The sequence below is a fragment of the Manduca sexta genome, chromosome 27 (genome assembly GCF_014839805.1).
Source record: "Manduca sexta isolate Smith_Timp_Sample1 chromosome 27, JHU_Msex_v1.0, whole genome shotgun sequence".
In the NCBI taxonomy this organism is placed as follows: domain Eukaryota; kingdom Metazoa; phylum Arthropoda; class Insecta; order Lepidoptera; family Sphingidae; genus Manduca; species Manduca sexta.
The window spans coordinates 4234704-4257032 of NC_051141.1; the positions used below are offsets into that span (position 1 = coordinate 4234704).

General features: G+C 32.6%; 1 protein-coding gene across 1 annotated transcript in view; it reads right to left on the reverse strand.

The window, feature by feature from the left end:
- Positions 1 to 22329, reverse strand: part of LOC115448625 (probable cationic amino acid transporter) — a 147804-nt gene that overhangs the window by 36834 nt on the left and 88641 nt on the right. The window contains exon 7 of the mRNA XM_037444001.1: positions 16046 to 16217. Within this exon, the coding sequence (XP_037299898.1) occupies positions 16046 to 16217 (172 nt within the window). The remainder of the gene's footprint in view (positions 1 to 16045; positions 16218 to 22329) is intronic.

A 22329-nucleotide genomic window follows, 5' to 3' on the forward strand; every position in this document is an offset into this window, starting at 1 on the left:
TAATGCAATCTTTTTTATGATCATTGATCGTATTGATTATAAGGATCAAAAGACTATGGGACCGTTAGGGGTATGAGTACTTACTCAGGCGGACTCTCATATATGAGAGACCTACTACTAGCAAATTAACCTCCCTGAAAATATTATTGTAAAAGTCTTATTAAAAAACAACATGTTCCCGTACCTGGCAAGTTTCATGAAAATGGTTAATTGGACCTCGCCGTTGGCTATTTTGACGTATCCTAGCATCAATAAATATTCCAAATTTAAATTTCGAATTTGACGTGGATATTATCTTTGTCATAATAATTTTAATATAAAATGAAAGGTTCGTTATGGAATCATTTAAATGTAATATTACATTAATAATAATTAATGATTGCTCAAACTTCAATATTTTTCTTTATCATTATAATAATGAATACCAAAGGCTAGGTAGTGTTGCGAGTCCATCAGTTTGCCAACGCTATTTTCGTAGGAAAAAAAATCTGTAGGGTCGTCCCATAGCGAAACTTTGCAAGATAAGATTATACTGTTTATGATAATTTTTTTACTTTTAAAAGATTTTAAGTTTGCAATTATTTTATAAATTTATATGTAATTTCGATTTTCTGTTATCCAAAAACATATTTAGCCTATAGAGTTGTATACCTGTAAAGATTTGTCACCTAGAATAAGTGCCTTATATTTTGGATCTTTCATATGTATTTTTCTGTGATAAATCGTTGGTGTGTATATTAATAAATAAATAAATAAATTATGGCAGGAAACTCTGATGTTGGAAAATGATTTACTAGAAATTTATTAGTATTCAACGGTAAATAAAGACGTTACATGTAATACTGATTTACAAACTTTTATTTTATAGCCCGTTGTTTAGAGCTGAATTTACTTTAGAGTTGAAATAAAGTGAGCTCATTCTGCGTAGACCGGACAGTCAACAGATAAACATTTTAAAAAGTTGTAGGTATATTTGAAAAATGTAGGTAGATATTGTAACTTTGACTTTACGGATGAACAACACCTCAGTCCCCCCCGTGACCATGAAGGCTGCAAAGTCTTCGAAACGTCGGGAGAAAATAATAATATAAAAAACCGCGATAAAATCCGTTTAAATAGTTTTTATTTCAATGTCTAACATTCGCGTAAACATAAGAAATCATTACTTTAGAGTGTTACAGTGGGCCGTAAAGTATTAAGTTACGTAAAGACTTTGGTAAAAAAATGAGGATACAACTAAAAGAAATTGAGATATGGTGATAAATAGTTTTTTTTTTAATGACTTACTGAGAACTGGAGTCCAATTTAAGGATATGGGTTGAATAAAGGGCTGGCCGAAGTTAAAAAAAAATATTTGGAAATGTTTTACTAATCGGAAGCTATTCACTCCTGAGTGTTATAGGCATTAGACTTTACATCTCGGGAAAATAATGTTCGATAGCAGCATAGCTTATAACGTCGACTATTTTTACATCTTGTTTGTTGAAAGTTGGATTAATGGTATATTGAGACAACAACATAAACGGATTTAGATGACATTAAGACAAGATAAACTATGTTCTGGAATAACACAAATGCCAACACAGAACATAGAATCTTGACGCGGGCAGAGAACTGAACAACCTAGTTCAGCTGTTATACAGAGTCGAGTGAAGTTTACAAGTTCGGATGAGAGTAAACTACTGCTTCGATTTTGAAAACTCATTCTCCAGTAGGAAAATGCATTAACGTAGACTGCTAATGGCTATTTTAATCTCGAGATCGAACATTATCCCCAGAGCGTACGTTAAAGCGGATGGAGTTGGGAGCAAGTCTCTTAAACAATAAGTGAATGTTGTTTAAGCTAGATTAACATTATTTACATTTTAAAATAATGTCTGTTTTGTCAGTTTCCTTACGAGTAAATAATTAAAAAGAGAATGAGCATTTATAAAGTTAACCTCTATTTTAATTTATATAACCATAATATGTTTTCGACATGAAAAGTTCGAATATAAGTTTATGTAAGCACCTCAAAAATTTAGAAGACAAATATGTAATAATAAGAGCGTGGAACAACCTCCCACAGGACGCGGTTGCAGCAGAAAATGTGAACACGTTTAAGAACAAACTTGACAAATATTTTGCTGGGAAGTGAAACCGGAATCAATAATTACAGGATACAGGCATATCAGTCAAATAAACTGCCTGTCTGATAACAAAATAATAATAATATTTTAAACGCAGTCGGCACGACACGGTCACTTCAAACTCGCGATATTGCGAATATGAACTCTAATTACAAGGGAATAATATTCAAATTCCTTGCGACTTTTATTCGCAGTCACCACGCGATGTATGCACAAGTTTTCATGTTTAAATGAGTTCTGACGGATTAACTGAGTAAACTGTTAATTATCCTAATGGAATATATTTAATAGAATGTTTTTAAACTCGTCACCAGTGCGCTAAGCATTCGTTATTACATGTCCAGTAAATAAGCATTTATAATTAATATTTTGCTAGAATATTTAATTATATTTAGAAGATTTTACAAAACAATCGCCTTAAATGAGACGATGATAAGACAATTAATTCAGTGCTAGGATATTATATCGTACGTATAAACTACTCCAATCCTTATTCTCTATGCTTATTACGTACTTTGGTATCAGAGTGTAGGCCACGATCAACTGATATCGTATTTTGTTCACAATCTTAAGACTTATCAAACCATCATATTGCTAATATTGGGGCGTTTCACAACTTCTGAGTAAATGCTACTTGTTATATAAATGTATAAGACAACTTAATACAGAAGATACATTCTAATATATGCTCTAATAGATGGTATTAAAATTTGTTCTATAAACAATAACCGTTTAATACGACAAATTTAAAATAAAATTTACTTGAGAATATTACCTTGTTGGCTTGTTTATGCTTATCTTGAAAGACATATTTAGTCGAACTCCTTACCAAAATTAAAAAGTATTTAGTTTTTCGTCCATTCATGTACATGCTGTGTTAAACTAAATAGACTACGCCGACGATGGAATTTAATTGTCTAGAAAAACAATATTACCGCCGAGCCGCGTCTGCAGCACAATTAACGTCTGAGAACATTTACAAGTAATCTCTTTAGTTATAACGTGCTGGTATATTCGCTTAGTATTTTCGCAGTTTGTGATAGTGGTATTTCTAAATTATATTAGATTTTCGTCTCGCCTCCGTTCGCGTGTTATAGTTTTCCGGTATAAAAATCTCGCTTTATATTTTATCGGTATAAATAGTGGGTATATTTTAAGTTATCGGTAAAAATTGTATTTAATTGCATATAGTTTTGGGTAATGCCTGTACAAACATACAGACAGACAAAACTTCTAAAGACTGTTGTTTTAGTTATTGTTGCAACAATAAAGAACCCCAGAGTAGTTTTTCTTCAACGTCTGTAATGTTCAGACACCAACCTGTTACAATTATTACGTTATGTTATAATAATAAAAAGATAATTAATATTTTTTGGTCGATTTCAATACATACCCATGTACATTTATTGCAAATTTGTATCTGGCTGAAACCAGTGAAATATTTTCATGTAACGAATACGGCACGGTCTAAAGATTCCAAATTCAATTTTTCATACGAGGTGTCTAGACGAGGTAATCGAGAGATGCGGTGCACCGTGCAAAGTAGGTGGCAACCGAACCTTGCCCGACACGCGATAGCAATAATGTAAAAATTACTCCGTCGAGTTCTATTTTCGTTGGACGAGTTTGATATCGGTTTCGCTTAGAATTGCTACTCTTGGAATTTGTGGGGAAGGTGTAGGATATATTCCGGGATAAAAATATCTCTCACACAACCTATAGAATATATACGTACAAATGATTTTTATTACTGCGTGATTGGACATCAATAAACGTATTATTACATTTCAGGTTAAATGAATCAGAAATAGTGAAGTAAGAATATCTTGACATAATTTTATTCAACATAGAAACACTCTATGAATTAAAACTATGATGAAAAATGTATTACAATGGATCGCGTCAATATTTTCAATTTCTATTTTCTTTCAATCAAATTAATTTAAATCTATTTTATTAACCGCTAATGGGATCAGCTATTAATTTCATAGTGGTTTGGATTATCTGGCAACAATTTTCCAGCGAAATTATGTTGAAAATAATATTCATTTGCTTGTTTTTTCAGTCTGTCTGGGTAGATATCACCGCAATGTCTATTTTTGCCGACAAGCAACGTTGCCTTTTTCAAGATTCGATTCGAACAACGAAATATTAATGTAATAACATATACATTATGAGATAAGTATCAACGATGATCAATCTTAATCAACTTTTCAACTCCAATTAATTGTGATTAATAATACTGATATTTGCTGTTATTAATTAAATTAATAATCGCAGTGTTCGAAAGTTTACTTTGACCAAGCCTTTCAATAAAAGCCGCACAGTTTTTCTATGACGAGAATGAATTAGATAACGACTCCAAAATAAATATTTTCCCATATAAAATTAAAATATTTTTAGTTAAAATATATTTTTTATTGTAGTGGTTTCTACTTTTTTGTTAGTTAAAAACAGATTTAGTCACTTGAACCCAATACAAAAAGAATCATTCTCACCCTATTTGATTTTAGGAGGTAAGTATGTGTTGCATATTCGAAGTTCAAGCTCAAACAACAAAATTATTAAAATGGTATGTTGGAGCTATAAGTACCAAAACTAACAAAAAAAAAAAAAATCATCAAAATACTATTTGAGGATTTACATTCTGCATCATCGAAAAGTAAAGTCAATGATTAAGAAATTATAATCCATTCTAAAGTTGTACGTCATCTAATGCAAAAAAAAGATATTTAAAATCTCCTGTTGAAGTTAGGTATTAATTGATCCCAAATTACAAATGTCATACAAAATTTGTAATTTGACTTTTTTCGATTCTGTTCTAGACTATTCAAAGCAAAGAAAAAAGAATAATAAAAAAAATCCGCTCTATATAAAGTATATGAGAAAATAAATTTTCTTCATATATTTTTTCATGACATTTCGGATGTTTAAAAAGCTTATGTTTTCTTCAAGATCTTACGATTGGTAATGGTGCAGGTGTAATATAAGACCACACTGTTTGAATGAGTCAGTCTTGAAAAGTTGCTCGTTTCAAAATTAGGTCCTTTACTCCCTTACATGTTGAAAAATTAAGACATGTCTATCTATTTTGAACTTGTATACACATTATGGTTGATAAGAAAAGACCCTGAAACCGCTGAAAAGACGTCAGCTCGATCGCATTTCTAGATACTAAAGCAATTAATGATCCACGTCAAAATATTGCACACAGTTCATTCATAATCGTCCTACGCACGATATAAATGGGTGCCATTTTTTACTTTCATAAACTCAAATTGTAGCGTCGCGTCGGCTGGCATTTTGTGTCGTCTGATAAAAATAAAAGTTATTAAAATTAAACTATTTTTCGGATTTTAAGGCGGTTTTTATATTTTAATTTTCTCTCGACGTTTCGACTATGCAGCCTTCGTGGTCACGGGGCGGACTGTCTTCGAAATGTTGGGAGATAATTAAAATATAAAAACCGCGATAAAACCCGATAAATAGTTTAATTTTAATGTCTAAAATTCTCGTAAACATAATAAATCTTAAATGAAACTGTTTATACAAAAAGAATTTTAAAGTAAGGCAATCATCCTACACAGATATTCGCTCCGTGGACCACAACTACATTGATACAAACGTTAAACATAAAGCCGCGTTCACAGTGTGACTTGCATTGTTCGATCGAATCGGAGCGTGTCAGACTGTTGCTTCCCTCCGCGGCACGGATTACGTGCCGAAAGGACGCCTTGACCTACTTATCCCAGGGACGAGACTCCATGACCTGCGACCTCTGGAACGCATGTATAGAGCGCAGTGGAACCGTTCTGGGATCAAATTCAGTAAAGTAAACTAGAAAATTTACCGGTCCGGCGTCGATTTAAAATTCTGCTTTAGCTTTAAGGAATAAATATTTGAAGTCTACTTATCTCTTAATGTTTGTAAAATTTTGCGCATTATTAATATTTGTAAATTGATAATCGTATCACAAGAAAATATTTGACGAAAATAATGGCATTGTGACACATACGTAAGACTTAAGCTGATAATTACAGCTCCCGAGCGAAGTTCGTTGCAAGCTATATCTAACAACATCACCTCCTATATTTGCTTGTTGACCTACTAAACAACGAGAGCTCTGCCGATGTTGGACGAGGCTTTGCGGTGCATTGTTATACGACAATTCGACTCCTGACGCACTGTGTTGACAATTGATATTAAGTGTTATCTTGGTACCAATCAATTAATAAGCGCAAAATCAACCTTGTTGACTATTACTTGATTTGTGGAATGCTTGATGCGTATATCCCGGCTATTGAAGTGGTATAGTTGCATTGCACGCGCGGTATGACTATTCCTCTGAGGTCTTGGATTTAATTCTCGGGTCGGAAAAAGTCATATTGAGTTTATCTTCTCAGTAACCTGGAGCTTGAAGTATGTTCCTGATATGGCGTTTGGCTTGTCTCCTATCAAAACATGAGATACACATCATTCATCCTCAGCATCATTCATCATTGCATCTCCGCCTAGACCTAAGGGTATACAGGCGTGATTCATTCCGAAGCTCATATTAATATGTAAACGTAGGAGGTATCACCCTTTTAAATGTTAAAGTTTGTTGGTGCTTAGTTTGAACACGTATGCTGAAATATTGTGAAATACTAAAATCAAATAACAGATACGTCGTATTTACCTAAATTATGTAAAGAAATCATGTACGTATGCTTTAAGAGCAACCGGCGTAAGTATACAGAAATAGTTAAGGATTTTATTATGTAGATTAACATTGTAATAAAACTTGTGAAGATGGAAATGAAAATGCAATAGAACTATGTGTGAGAAACGAAAGTAAGCGTTACGGCACGCTCTCGCGCTGCAGTGATGTTAAATAACAAAACTTCATAGAGAAACACAATTAAAAAATCTATGGAATCTTATCTTGTATTTTTTTTAACGGGCAAGGCAAATTGCAAGATGCCTATGCAGCTGATGGTAAGTGGAGTGTCGTCAAATAGAATGTGAATGACATGAGATGATTACCCATCGGCAATCGACACAATTATGCCGGCCTGATGGAACCGGATCATTTATTTTCAAGATTGCTGAGGTCCTTCGCAAAGAGCGCTTCGTATATTGATGTATGCAATAACAATAGTGTCTCCTTTAAATTTTGTTACAATGGAAGGATATTAATGTTAATATAATTGTTAAGCGTCTTATATGGTAACGCCAAATAATACGAATGCTCCTGGCACAGTCTTATACTAATAATACTACTAATATAATCTAATCCGTGCGAAATGATGTGGATTATGCATTAGGTTAAACTTTATATAAAATACAATGTACCTAATTTGTAATGTACAATTATTTATCTTCTATCTATTTAGATAAAAATGAATCCCTCTTTTCCCTTGGTCACGCCATCACGCGTGAACGGCTGGACCGACTTCACTATTTTATTTTTGTTGTGTTTTTATAGTCAGGAGAAGATTCTTATGAAAGAAAAAATTCAAAAAATTGCGCGGAAAATTTGAAAATTTAAGAAAACTTAACGAAAATATTAATTTTATATAACTGTCAATTGTTTGAAAGAACTGTCAGCGATTGACAGAATGCGCGGTGCGAATTCATAGTTACGACGGGACAAAGTCTGTCGGGTCAGCTAGTAGATAAAATAAAAAAATATTAATTTAGTTTAGTAACGTTCAATGTAGTGTTACCACACGAATATCAAAACTTATATAAACCACCCACTCAGAAATATGTAGATGCTATGGCTGTCAGTTAAGCAACAATCGAATTTGAAGCCGTTTGCAAACCTGTCGAAATGCACGAGACGAACAAGGCCTATTTGAGTACCGGTACATCTCAGTGATTCGGACTGTACGCGTCATTGTGGTTCCTGTGGAGTGGGAACTGGAATGGCCATTGTTCTGTACAGCCTCAAGCGCTTGCCAATTCACCTAATGCTGTCAAGACAATATATAAGGATTCTACGATATCTAGAACATTACGTAATATAAAGAAGTGAACTTGATAAGATATTGAGGGACAATTAACTTGTTAATTCTTTAATTATGTTGAGGTTAAGATCTAAGAACCGTTTCTTTAGTTAAACATAATATTTATGTACATTATTTTCTACTGAAGTATGTAATTTTGAGAATTTATTTGTTTTGTAGCTAAGAGTAAATAATAAATAGAAAAAATATGGATGATTATTTGTAGGTTCCGAAAAAATTAAGTTAAATTTATTCGCCTCATAACGATATTTTTTTTTACGTTTTACGTTTTCTTACGTTACTTTTCGTATCATTGATTTTATTTTTGTAAAAAAATTGGTACACGACTAATCATGACCAATAATCCACGAAATACTTATGTTCTTTTCTACGAATCGAAATAAATAATCAGTATTTTAAAAAAGTCGATCTGATGAAGTTTTCAAGAATCACTGGTGCAGACTGCTTCCTAGCTTGGTCTAGAAATATTTGGGCTAATGCTATTGTCAGCAGAGGACATCAGTTGGCTGATAATGATAAATTGCTTCAAGGTTTTTACCAGTCTTTTATTTAGCCTAATGCATCCGCTAGTGAAGTAACTTTAGATCTCAAATATATTGAGGGACTCTATATAATGTATAAGTATTAACTCTCAAAATATTCTGTACTTATAAAAAGTTAAACGAAGTAACATTGTTTCACTGGCCTCACTTATCTCGTTTAAAAGTTTTGGAATCAATTTAAGACTTGCTACTTTACCCTAGTTAATTGTTCATAATTATTCTCTACTTTGTGTTGGAAATGACGGGCTATTACCTGAGGCTGTGGGAAGCGAGAAAATGCAGATGTTAAAGTGAAACAATGTTTTACAGAGTTCTTTCTCTTGATTTTATAAATTCTTATTATTTAGCAGATTATTTTGAAATATAAATGGATTATGGATTAAGAATGATTTTTATTTAATATATTTGTAACTCCTTTTCTTATTAAATCAAAATTAATATTATTAAAGGTCAGATAGCCAGTTCAAGGTCAGATAGACAGTTGTCACTATGCCGGCGCCTACTTCATTGCTACGATTACTGCGCTACGTAGAATGTCGTAGATAACTAATCGAAGACACAGCTTATGTAGACATATTTAATCTAAATTGATTACTGGGAATTTTTTCTACGCGGACAAATTAAAAGCATACTTTAACGTCTTGTTACGGGCATAGTGTCTTCGCCTTTGTAGTATTTGGTTTCATTGAATGTGTAACAAGTTTACTTAGTTCAGATATTCCCTTGGGCTGTAAGTAGACGTTAATCATTTTTATTTGTTGCCGTAAATCTCGTTTTATCCTGCAAGATCCACTTAATTTTTTGCTGTCGGTACAATGCATAAATACCTTATTGTTAACAGAACAGAAACAGACTTGTTATCACAGCTTTACTCCGTCCTTAGATAAAAAACGTCTATGAATAAGGGGGTAAGTCATAGTTCAGGTTTGAGGTGAAACATTTCTCGATGGAATTAAAGAATTCTTGTATTTTTTTAAGCGTCCATTGCAATTTACTATGGGGTTTATATTTATTCCTCCGCTGGTCTTTAATTTACTATTAACACATTACTTTATGTACTACAAGTTATAATTATTACTGAGACAAACGTTAATAAATCTAGAAGGGAAGCCATTAGGATTTGAATGAACGAATCGCCACTGATGGACCCTACGGGACAGTGAAAAGAAAGTCCTCAATTCTTCACATTATCAGTACACTGTTTATCAATTAATTTAATTATATCGCATAACTGTTTATATAAATAGTAGGCTACTTCTTTGTTATGCGCTAGACAACTAAAATTAATTCACCAGTTTATGTCTCCTCCGCTCACGTGACAAAGTTTGTCCGGATTAAATATTTTCTTGGTTTAAAATATAGCAAAATTATAAATCAGTTTAGTAGTTTTGAAATTAGCGTGTTTAGACAATCAAACTTCTATTTTCAGCTTTATATATTAGTACAGGTATCTTATGGTAATAGGAAGTAATATAAACAGTATGTTGTTACCCAATATGATAGTATTTTTTGCTATTCCTTTACATTTAATAAAAAAAACTTTTAGTTGCGACCAATCACCCAATCTGGTATATAATATTATGCTTGTTCTTTAAGTGCCATCAAACTGCTTTGCAAAAATAGACAAATGTATCTTCTTTGTGCTAATTCTTATATCCAATCTATCTTTATATAATATTATAAAACAAAGTCCCTTTTTCTGCCTATGTGTATGTTATTGATTTTCTCAAAATCTACTGAACGGATTTTAATGAAATTCGGTATGGAGATAATTTAAGAACCTCGAAAAGTTGTAGGCTACTTTCTATTCCGAGAAAATATATAACCGGACTTTTATCCCGGAAAACTCGTTCACGCGAGCAAAGCCGCGAGCAAAAGCAAGTATCATTATATAATTATATTAAAAAATACGCGATTCTTAAAAACAATAGGTTCATCAACATCCCGTCAATATACACATCAACATGGGTAGCGCCAATTCGATTAATTAATATTCCGATCTGTAACAGTATTGGAAACGTCAAATCGATTCGCAGTTTCAAACTTCAATTATGCACCCTAACTAAGTTATTAGTTATCAATGTAAACTGGCAGCACGCGTCGGCCGGGCGTTGCCAAGAAGAGCAATACTAATAATAGTGAATGGCGCAAATGTTATCTATAATAGTGGTGATAATATTATTTGACAACTATTATTTCCACTATGGTATTATAATATATGAAAATATGAAAGACAAAAAGCCGTTCAGCCGCAGTATTATTTGTAGTTTTAATATTTCACAAAACTCACTCCAAATCTATGAAAATAAGCAGAAATATTACGCGGTGATGCCAGCAATGTATCAATGGTGGATATATTGGGAATCCAAAAACTAGTAAATAATATCCATAACAATATTAGATGAAAATTGTGGTAAAAACATACACAACATCACGCCTTTATCCCCTAAGGAGTATGCTGATACTGCACAGAAAAACCCAAACATCACTTTGCTCGACCCAGGATTCGAACCCAGGACTGCAGAGCGATGTTGTACCGCGCATGCAGTACAGCTACGCAACCGAGGCAGTGATCCAAAAATACATACAATAATAATAATTTATTGCATTAATCGGACGTCTTACAACTAGTATTATAATTTCAATTAATGAGATAACATTTGCGTTACTTCATATATGTATAGACAGCATATTATTCGCCTTGCCTTGTTATCGCTCGGTGTCGCTACCTAGTTAGCTGAGTAGAGGCAAGTCAACGTGTGAACTCATTTGGCGTAGCTTGTCACAACTCACAGTCGCTTGCAAAAGCTTGTCGCACATATACACAATAAAAACTGACAGTGCAAAATGTTGGGAAGGTCTACAAATTTCTTCATTATTGACGGCATCGGTTTCGACTACCGAGGGGCAATCATCTTTTGTAAATCGACATTCTATTGAACCTCCACACATCATCAGGTGCAGTAGGATCAGTAATAAAAAGAGGCATTGTCGCCAATCTGCAATAAATTAGAATTGTCACGCGACGTGCAGTGGTGATTAAATCATTGGTTGGGTAAAAATTTGATTGAGAGAATTGAATGCATTGAGATGCAAATGATATTTCTGCCGGCGCGTTGAAAATTGCAGATTGTGGCGTCGACGCTGGGCTAACGAGCTGCGGCCGCTGTGGGGTCGACGCAAAATAAATATGCTAACACATTCAAAATGCACATGTTTTATAAGTTTAAAAAATATGTAAATGACAGATAAATACTTGACACGTTTAATCTGTTTTTTTTTTTTGTAATATGACCTTGAGCTGCAAAGTATGACTGCCATTATTTTTTTATATTTCAAACTTTTACACACCTTTTGAACTTTACTGGTTAGATGAACTCTCGTATAATGAAATATTAATTTATTTTGACAGATGGCAGACCAGTTGATTTACATAAATAAAAACACTATCCTCAGAATGTACAACGATTTTATATTAATCTTAATACTTGATATAATACCGTAATATGGTAAAATGAATCGTTTTATAGCCCATTAGCATAGGATGTTATGTTGCTACACGAGTTATCTGTATTTGCAGACCACTTTCAGCTGTATTTACTTAATGCTATGAATTTAGAAAGAAACATTTTCTTAACTCTTTCTATTTGTTCTGGAGTGCTTAGCTAAAACATTTTACACTTGCATTTGTATAACATGCCGACTTAACGTGCGTATGTCCACTGCCCCGGGAACAGTGTATGAGGCTTTATTTTATTTAAATGCTTGTTCACTGTTTTATCACTTTATATTTTCTCAAAATGATAGTCTTTTAAGATTGACTTCTAACAATATACCGGGGAAAATTTAATTAAATTTCATGCGCTATTTTTTCGTCTACAAACAGACAAAAACCTTAAAGTTTTAAAAGACTTATTAACTAGGAATTAATTTTTCTTAACAAATAATTTAAGAACTAGTCCTTTAGCTAGTAAAGTATTAAAATTTATATTCAAATATAAATTGCATCGGTTTATAATTTATATTCAAACCGAGACCGCTAGTTAATTGAAGTTGCGGTCGCACGTAATGTAAAATAATTATGTAGTGCGACATATTTTACCAACCTTATTGTTTCTGGATGGACCTATGAAAATTTGCGGTTATAAAACATGATTAATAGGGATTATTATAAAAAAATAAGTATCTGATAGAAGACTTGGTTTTATTATAAAGATTCATTTACAACGCAAGTAAAAAAAAAGGTTTAATATATAAAATTTGTATTGCAACACTTTTAGACCGCAATGTATTATGTAGCTATGGGGTACACTGCACTGTATGCTTCGGCCCGCCACATATACCCCTTTGCATGGATGTGCCTTTGGTGTAAAGACATGCCAATAAGGACGGCCTCGATCCAGGCAATGCAAAGGACTTAAATACCTCTTTTGCCTCTGACAGCAGAGTATTATTGTTATTATGAATAATATTATTCGACCATGACGTTACGACCGCAGATTAGAACTTGTTATTTTCCCCAGAAACTAGATAATCAAAACAAAATACAGGCTGTCACGGATATTTATATTCACATTGGTAAAAAATAATATCAGAATCGAATAGGTTAGACCCATACAAAATTGACAAACTTCACATCCATAAGTTTTAACCCATTTGCCATTGGAGTGTTAGCCGGCTAACATGTCAAGCATTGAGTGGTTGTAAAACAAAACTGGCGATAGCCTACTTGGGTGGGGAGCGGAATGCCGAAACGAATGTCCGTAGATTCAAATCCTAAGGATACACTTCTCTGACTATTTTAAAACGATGTGTGTATTCTTTGTGAATTATCGCTTCGTTATCTTGAAGAAACCTGCATATCTTAGAAGTTCTCTATAGAAATTTTGAGGGTTTGTGAAGTCTCACAATCCACACTAGGCGCGTGGTGAACTAAGGGCTAGTACTTCTCAGTAGTAAGGAGACCCGTGCCCAGAAGTGCCTTTAATTGCTTTGAATGACGAGACGAACTTGCCTTTCGCTTGAAGGTAAGCGATACGACCGCCCATAAACAGAAGAAACATAAAACACCTTGAATTACAAATTATTGTTTCCTGAGACATGAGAATATTTTAAGTCTTATTATATCCAGTAGTTACACTGTCTACAATTTCCTTCAAACCGGAACACAACAGTAACCACACACTGCTGCTTAGCGGCAGAAATAGACATTACGGCGGTACCTAGTACCAACCAAGGCGAGCTCTCACATATGAGGTACTCACATGTGAGAGTTCGCAAACATATTTACCACCACAAAATATTATGGATATGAAACAAATTCAATACAATTGATCAAAATCCTCATTTGCCCAGTAATAAGTTAAATTAGTTCAATCAGAGTGATTTTAATTTGATTGTGTAATTTTAATTGGACACTAATTGACGATAGTTATGCACTCATTAACAATGCGGATACATTGTCACAAATATAATATTTCAATATATCACTGTTTGACTACTACAAGGTTCTATGTTAATTTTCACTTATGTTGCAAAAATGAGATTAAAAATGTTGTAAAAATTAGGAGGGACCATACTTCGTGGTTTTCTCTTTATCTATCTTTCGGCCTTAGTATAAATTATCAATGATAAAGACTTAGAATTATGTGACATATTTTTAGTATATTATATTCTTACATTAGTCGAAAACCAATTGCACAATCCATTACACAATTTTTTAACATAATATGTTATATTTTATACCAAAATTACTTTTATTTAGAACTGTTTAAGACAAATAAGCCTACGGTACATAATCTTTGTGTAACTCCAACGGTTTAGGCAGCATACGCCAAGATAGCATTTTTTTTCCGACTTACTTGAAATGTATCGTTATATTATGGCTAAATTACACAAAATCATTATAATTGTAATCTATGTTATTCTGATACATATCCAACTATAAAGTTTTATATAAATCCGTTCAGTAGTTTTTTCGTGAAAGAGGAACAAACATACATACATTATATAGAAATATAGAAATAGAAATATATTATATTTAGGTTCAGTTCACATCAGTTACATCAGTTCACGGCGCTCACTGCACTAGGCTCCATCGCAGTAGACCAAATAAGAATTAACAATATGCATACATTTTCATATCCATCCTCACAAACTTTCGCATTTATAACATTAGTAGGATAGGATTATTATTTTATTAGTACTTTAATATAGCTATACACGAAATACTTAGTACATTTTCACATACCTAGCCCAAATTGTTTTTATATGAATGTAACATATCAATAAACTTGTTAAAACGATTTGAAATACAAATCGTTACAATATTTAAATCACCCGTGGACGCGTAAAGTTCCAGCGCTGCGGTAACTTGATGCTTGAGAGCGCTTATCTGGTGCGAGAGCGTTCCACAAATTTAGATTTGAATGAAATTTGAAAATAAAGTTTAATTTGAAAAGTGCTACACACTATTTACTGGCACATTTTTACTAACTGGGGCGGAGTGAAGTCTATAGCCTCTCAGAAGTATGAGGTCCGTTCGCATTCGAGCGATAGTATTTACGCTTGAAATTATTCATTTAAATGCGTCGCTTTATTTTAAAATACTCCGAGAGACGCTGTAATAGGCATTCTTGCACCTAATGGAAAAAATGCTTCGTTGACATAATTAGAATACTCTAATGTTCTTGTCACCTTATAAATCTATGCTAATATGTATTTGTAAGTTTATTTGCAGTGTTCTTTAACACTACCCATTAAATCCTTTTAAAGGATGCGATTACAAAGCAATATTCTTTTATTAAGATTTATTTTATTCAAGGAAAAAATCTGCCCATAAAGTACAACTGTTAGACCAACCCAGCCAATAACAAGAAATGTTATACCCAGAACATTCATTTCATTCCACTACTCTAAACAATTTTTCTGTTCGCGTAGAATAGTTGTCTCCAACTATTATTCAGCCTGTCATACTCGAAGCAATCGGCGTGATAATTTCCGAACTAGACAAAATGACGTACGGAATTACAATAACAGAAATTTCCTCTAATATGCCTATAATTAAATGTCTATATAGATATGGAATTAGTTTTTATTTTCTGCTAGCTCTTTAGGTTTTCTTGTATGAAAAGTACCATTTCACAAAAAAAACATAATATCAATAACTGATCGCTCATTTTCTTGTTCACTGTTTTCCAACTCAGAAATCCATTAAGGGTCGAATCGACAAAAAATAATTATAACCCGACTAAATAGAGACGTCAAATAATTTTACTATTCCATTTATTAAAATTAGATTTTAAATTTATTTATATTACTTCGCCTGATGATTGAAAAATATACTTTAAAGGAATTGACTTACCGATAAGAGTGAGGATCATAGAGCTGGTCACGTAGGCGAGCAGGATGATTCCCAAGCTGAGCACGATGGCGAGAGGAATAGATCTCTTGGGGTTATTGGCCTCCTCGCCCGTGGTGGCGATAATGTCGAATCCGATGAAGGCGTAGAAGCAGGTCGCAGCGCCGTTGAATACCTGATTGAATTACATTGGTATTACATAGATGTTTACGGTTAATGGATCCATTAGTAATGTTGTTTCCTGATATTTGTGTCAATAATTCAGTATTATACAATGCTTATTCTGAAATGAAATAATTTATTTGAACCTGTAAAATTATACGTTATTTAGATTCCGTCAATATTAATTAACTCTATTACTAGTTCGGAAAGCAGTTCTCACCAGAGAAGAACAGGCAAGAAACTCTGGTGTTACTCTTTTCAAAATCAGTTTAAGGTATAAACTACAGTACATGATACACAGAAAAGGGTAAAATTACAATTGTTTTTTTTTATTGCTGTTTAGAGGAGTTCATTTAGTTCAGTTCGGGCACACCACCTTATAAATATGATTAATTTTGTCTCTTTATTTATTACATTGAAGTGATGATATGTTTAATTGTGAATATGTTGAACCAAGTCTCAGTCCAAATTACAGTAATAAGTAAAGTAAGGGCGTACTATTAAAGGTATTTAATTAGTAAGTTGCCATTTAAACTGTACTGTGCTCGCAATAACACATGTTTATTATACATACAACTTGTATTTCAAGCAAACTCATGCTAGACTGAAAATAGAAATTAGCTATGATTTTTTAATTGTTACTTAAATATTTTTCTCTAGCCAGTGTCAATTTATTTAATATTAAAACCCACAGGGGAATACGTATAATTTTTACTGGTAACTATAAAACGAAAATTCAATATAATATGTACTATAAAAGTTTGTAAATAATTGTCTTACATCACTGTAACAAAATTAATAATCAAACAATCACTGTTTTATTAATTTATTTCTTAAATATTAATGAATATGTTTTCAATCAAACACGAAACAATAATTTCCATAATAAGGACCTTGCAGACTGCATACATGAGCTTAATCTGAATTTCTATTAACAATAGGCTTCATTAGCATGTCTTGATTTTAATGAGGAATAATCTAGTGGAAAGATTACCTACAATATCGAATACCATAGGACTTGTCTAGCCTGAAACTGATAGTTAATAAAGGCCTTTGATGTCAGTGTAATGTATGATATTGACGCTAGAAGGTACTAATTAAGCAGATATCTCGGAATACCTTGTGTGTATCGATATCATGTATTATTTACAGTATTTAGTGTTGTTTAATTAAAAAAATATGTTTGTGTAAAATTAAATATTAGTTAATATACGTTCGAAATTATACTTATTCTTAGATAAAGTTTGCATAATTTTTAGCTTTTCTTTAGGCGAGTTATTTTCTCTGAATAAATGTTTTAAACTTTTCTGCCACTTATATCTGGCATAGGTTAACTTATTGCGTGAACACCTACAAATTATATTACGATATTGTGTCCGTTTAATTTGCTACGCTTCACGTCTTTTAAAGTAAATTATATACATGTTAAGTTTTCCTATCTCAGGCTTACATTATAGCTATGTTATAATATTTTAATTATTGTAATCATAGTGTTAAGTCTGCTAGAAAATCTAATCTATATATATAAAAATCAATTGCTGTTCGTTAGTCTCGCTAAAACTCGAGAACGGCTGAACCGATTTGGCTAATTTTGGTTTTGAATTAATTGTGGAAGTCCAGGGATGGATTAAACGGTGACGAACATAAATAATAAATAACGGAAAATACTAAAAACGACAATATAAGTTTTCAATACAAAATGTTCCTAGCCATGAAACATTCGATGTCTTTTGTCTTTTTAGAAATAAAGAATTGGCCTGGCTGTCACATATATATAGGTGCGTTCAGAAATTTGTCTGTTTCATAGTTGTACTATGAGGTCCGATTTCTTTGGTTTATTTTGTTCAAATACAAAACATTTCAGAAATAAATAAAGTGTAAAAGTGTCAGTGGGTTCTTAAAAATAGAAAATAAATAAATAAATTTCAAGACTATTATTAAAATCTATCATCAATTTGTCAGTGCGTGAGAACTTTATTTAATGTTATTGTCGCAAAATGCCACGGAGAAGATGACTTAGATCGTCGAAGTTTATCAAATGTGCGACGAGCTTCTTCACGTGCAAGCCGTACTGTTGACTAACGGGAGACAGATAATGATAACATACGTATTGGTATGGCAAAATTGCGTTCCACGATGAATAATAATAATAAATGTATGTAGGTGATACGAAGTTCACCGGGTCATCTAGTAAATAAATAAATAGTCTCAAGAATTTATTTCATAGACTATATTGTATATAAATATATAGCTTACACTCTCAAGAACTCTGTTGTTGGTGAGTCGCACATAGTGATGAAATATGCAAGAGATAAAAAATTAGAAATGAGAAAATTTGATCGGATTTTAAGAGTGAACGTAAAAACTTCTGAATAGAATTGGATGAAATTGCCACACAGACCGCGTCCTGAATGTGCTACTTTTTTATTTTAACTCTAGAGAACATAACAGGTAAAACTTGCAGGCTTTAGAGAGCATATGGTTAGTCGTTTTCAGATTTTATAATTTGAAGCCATTAGTGTAGTCCAAATACTGATCAAGATAGACATAATAGAAGCAATTGAATAAGTTATGAACGAATTATATACTGGTAATAAACGTTAGCTTAATAAAGTTATCAAATCCTTTACAGTCAGATCTAAATATATAAAAAAATGCTTAAAATATTTACCTTTTATCAATAACGTTAATTAATTAAATTAGCGTTTAAATAACTTTTGTCGCTTTCAATATACTTAAAAAAAATTAGAATAAAAACACTGATTGGGTTAATTATAGTTGAAAAGTTTGGGTAGACTCTTAACGAATGCACTAAGTAAGTCAGAAAATAATAAGCCTGTATGTACCATGTAATAATTTAAATGAAGGCTTACATAATTATATTAATCGATGGCCAAAAGGAATTGTTACCGGAGTCATCGATGGGTTTACATTGCGGCAATTGTTATTTACAAACCAAACATTGTTTAAATTTCTTGTAGTTAAATGCTTATTTAGAAATTTAAGCACAGATTTAAGAGCTATCAAATGAAACAGGTTTTATGAATTCCTGATAAGAAGTGTTTTTTTAGTACTGCTCCGCCCACAATTATTTTTCGTTATTATTCCGCATCGTCTAGGCATTTTTTTAAAAAATATTTAATGTATTTACAGACAGGAAACTTCTAAGATTTTATTATTTAAGCAAAGATTTAAACCTTTTTCTTTCTTTAAATTTATACTGGTTATTTAAGAGATTTCTGATTTTACTTTGCAGTGTGTGGGTCATGTGTGAATTTGGTAGCTTAAAGCTTTGTGCAACGCAGACGGCTTGAAGCAATGTTTCCTACCAGTTTCATTTCTGTTGCCGGTTAGTTGTTTGAATAGCCAATGATTACATGTTGGGATGTTTGCCCACATTTAAGTTCGTGGGTTTTGAACAACTATTTTAACAATTTGAACAGTAATAAATTCAAGTTTTCCATTTATTTACAAGTAAACATTTTTTGGCGCAGAAATAGCGCCTAAATATTTTAATACTATTCTTACAATCAGAATATTAAAAAGATTCAAAGTGCGGAACGAACAATAAATGATTGAAAGGGTGTATTTTTAGTATGTTTGATGTTGAAAAGGTACAAACACTGAATAGTGAAAAAGTCAAAGACTATGGCTCGAACGTCAAAGTGACTAAAACAAGAACATTGTAAGCGGCGTACAAAAATGAAAAAAAATATATCGTCCACATACAAGCAAGCCTCGTGGACTGTAGAGCACATTTACTCGGCGCAACGATTTAAAAAAAACGGTTTTAGTGTAAAGCATTAATATCTGGATTTATTTTGTACAGCGACTGCCGTCGCAAAAACCAGCCATAGTGATGTATTAACCGCTATTTAGAATAAATGATCCCAATTGCTATTTCGATGTATCTCAATAATTTACCAAAGGAAACAAGGAGTTTTTGATATGCTTGCTAATGAGTTGTTTTGATTGGTTCATTCTCGGAATAAGATTGAGATTGGTATCGTTTAGAAAAAGGCTTTTCGACGAGTTTTTGCGGGTTGCGGTTCAGGTGGTAACCCTGGCCCTAATGGTAAGTGGAGCGGAGCCCAGGCACGATTGTCGACGGACGAGAGATGATTGTTCCTCCCACTCGGTACAAATATGCCGGCCTATTTAAAATTGTATATATACTGGATAGAAAATAAATTTCAGTCAAACGACTGACTTTTTTCTAATATTCGGCACGTTCCGTACTGAATAGCATTTTCGTTTCTGGTGACATTCCCTGCATCTGTCTGGGCATTCTTTTTTTTATTCACCGATAACTCTTTGTCGCCTGAAATTTCCTCAGCCCAAGCGTTTTTGAGGTTTCCTATATTATCTAGTAGTGGGTGTTAAGTAAGTAAGTATTTTGAACATGTTCTATCAGATTTAGTTTCATGAAGCATACTGATCATCCTAAAACTTTCGCTACAGTGTAGCATTTCTAAGTGTATTTTTTTAAACTGTTTAAATATGTGTCACCAAACCATCTTATCCCTCGTACTCAAAACTCTATGCGTAGAATTTAACATTAAGTATATCTTTCCCTGTGCCATCTTGACGCTTTGTCCCTTCTACCACCTATATTCAGGCATCAGGAGGAGTGTCAGCGGAAAGCAGTTCGGACGAATCATAATTCGAATTTCGATGAAAGTGAGCAAAATTTTGTCGCTCTTCTTCATTTTCTACGAGAATTATAGGCACTCCGCCAGGCAAGCATGATTCTTTATTAGGTACAATAAGTCTTATTCTTTTAGTTTTAGTACTAAAAGATACTTCTCGATTTTTTTTAAGATTACTCTTTCTTTAGAAAGGTTGTTATAGAATTTTTAGCACCCTGCAAACACTTAATCTTGCTTCCTTAACCAATGCTTCATATGTAAGGTTGCCTGTTATTCATGCCAGTCCAATGTTATCGTTAGCGAATGCGCGAAACGTTAGGATTGGATATCGGCCATGTTTGAGTTATCCAATTGAATGTTAAAAAAGAATGTAATTAAACTCCAGCTACCGGCATTCAAGGTATTCAGAGATCCGCCATTATCAATTCAATTTATGAAATATGTAACGTGGGTATAATACATTTTAAATGTTAAAATTGGATAGAACAGAACCGAAATTTCCAGGAAGAAGAAAAAACACTAAACAATATAACGATACAAGTTTATTAAATTATGGCATAGCCGAAAAAAATTAAACTTTAAATAAAAAAAAAAACAAAAATCTTACGCGAAATATTATTCAGCAATAAAATGTCAATAAAACATCGTATATATTTTATTTATAAGAAGTATGTCTATTTTTAAAAGAGTTTTAAAAAATGTACATACTTCGTATAAATAGAATATATACGTTATGCTTTATGTAGTTTGATGTCGACTGTCTTCTAATATATTTTTGTCCTATACAGGGATTACCCTGTATAGACTATTTGATTTGCGTGTAACCGAAACCATAATATGGCTATCTTCTTGAAAATAATGCTTTACAATAAGTTACTCGAACCGTAGCTATAAAATAAAAAAGTGTCATTTTGAAGTATTTCGACTTGTGACAACAAATATTTGCGCAATAGAATCAGGAATCTCATTTAATTAAACGAATCGTCAAAACTCTTCAATTTAACGTCACAGACCTCAGAACATTGCTATATCTTAAATATATCCCTTATACATAATGCAGTGACATTGATCGACGTTGCACGTATCACATTATAGCTGTTATTCGATTACAGCTTTGGTTCATAGACACCTTTGTGTACTGTTCCGAGTAATTAGTTATGATAGAGTTACATAACTTAATTACATTGCTGTGTTAATCCAATTATTGATTTTTGCATTAATTACGTTGACTTCCCTGAGGTGCATTCTTTATGAACTATAGCGATAGTTCATACATAATGCACCTCCTCAGACCCCAAATAGTTTCTGGAACTGCTGACATTATGTTTCAATTGCTATATATACATCACGCTATATTTAGTTTGTCGTCGACTGTCTTCTAATATATTGTTGTCCTATAAAAGGTCATTTTAACTTGTGTGTAAAAGAAAGTATAATATGCTTATCTTCTTAAAAATAATACTTTGCAATAAGTTT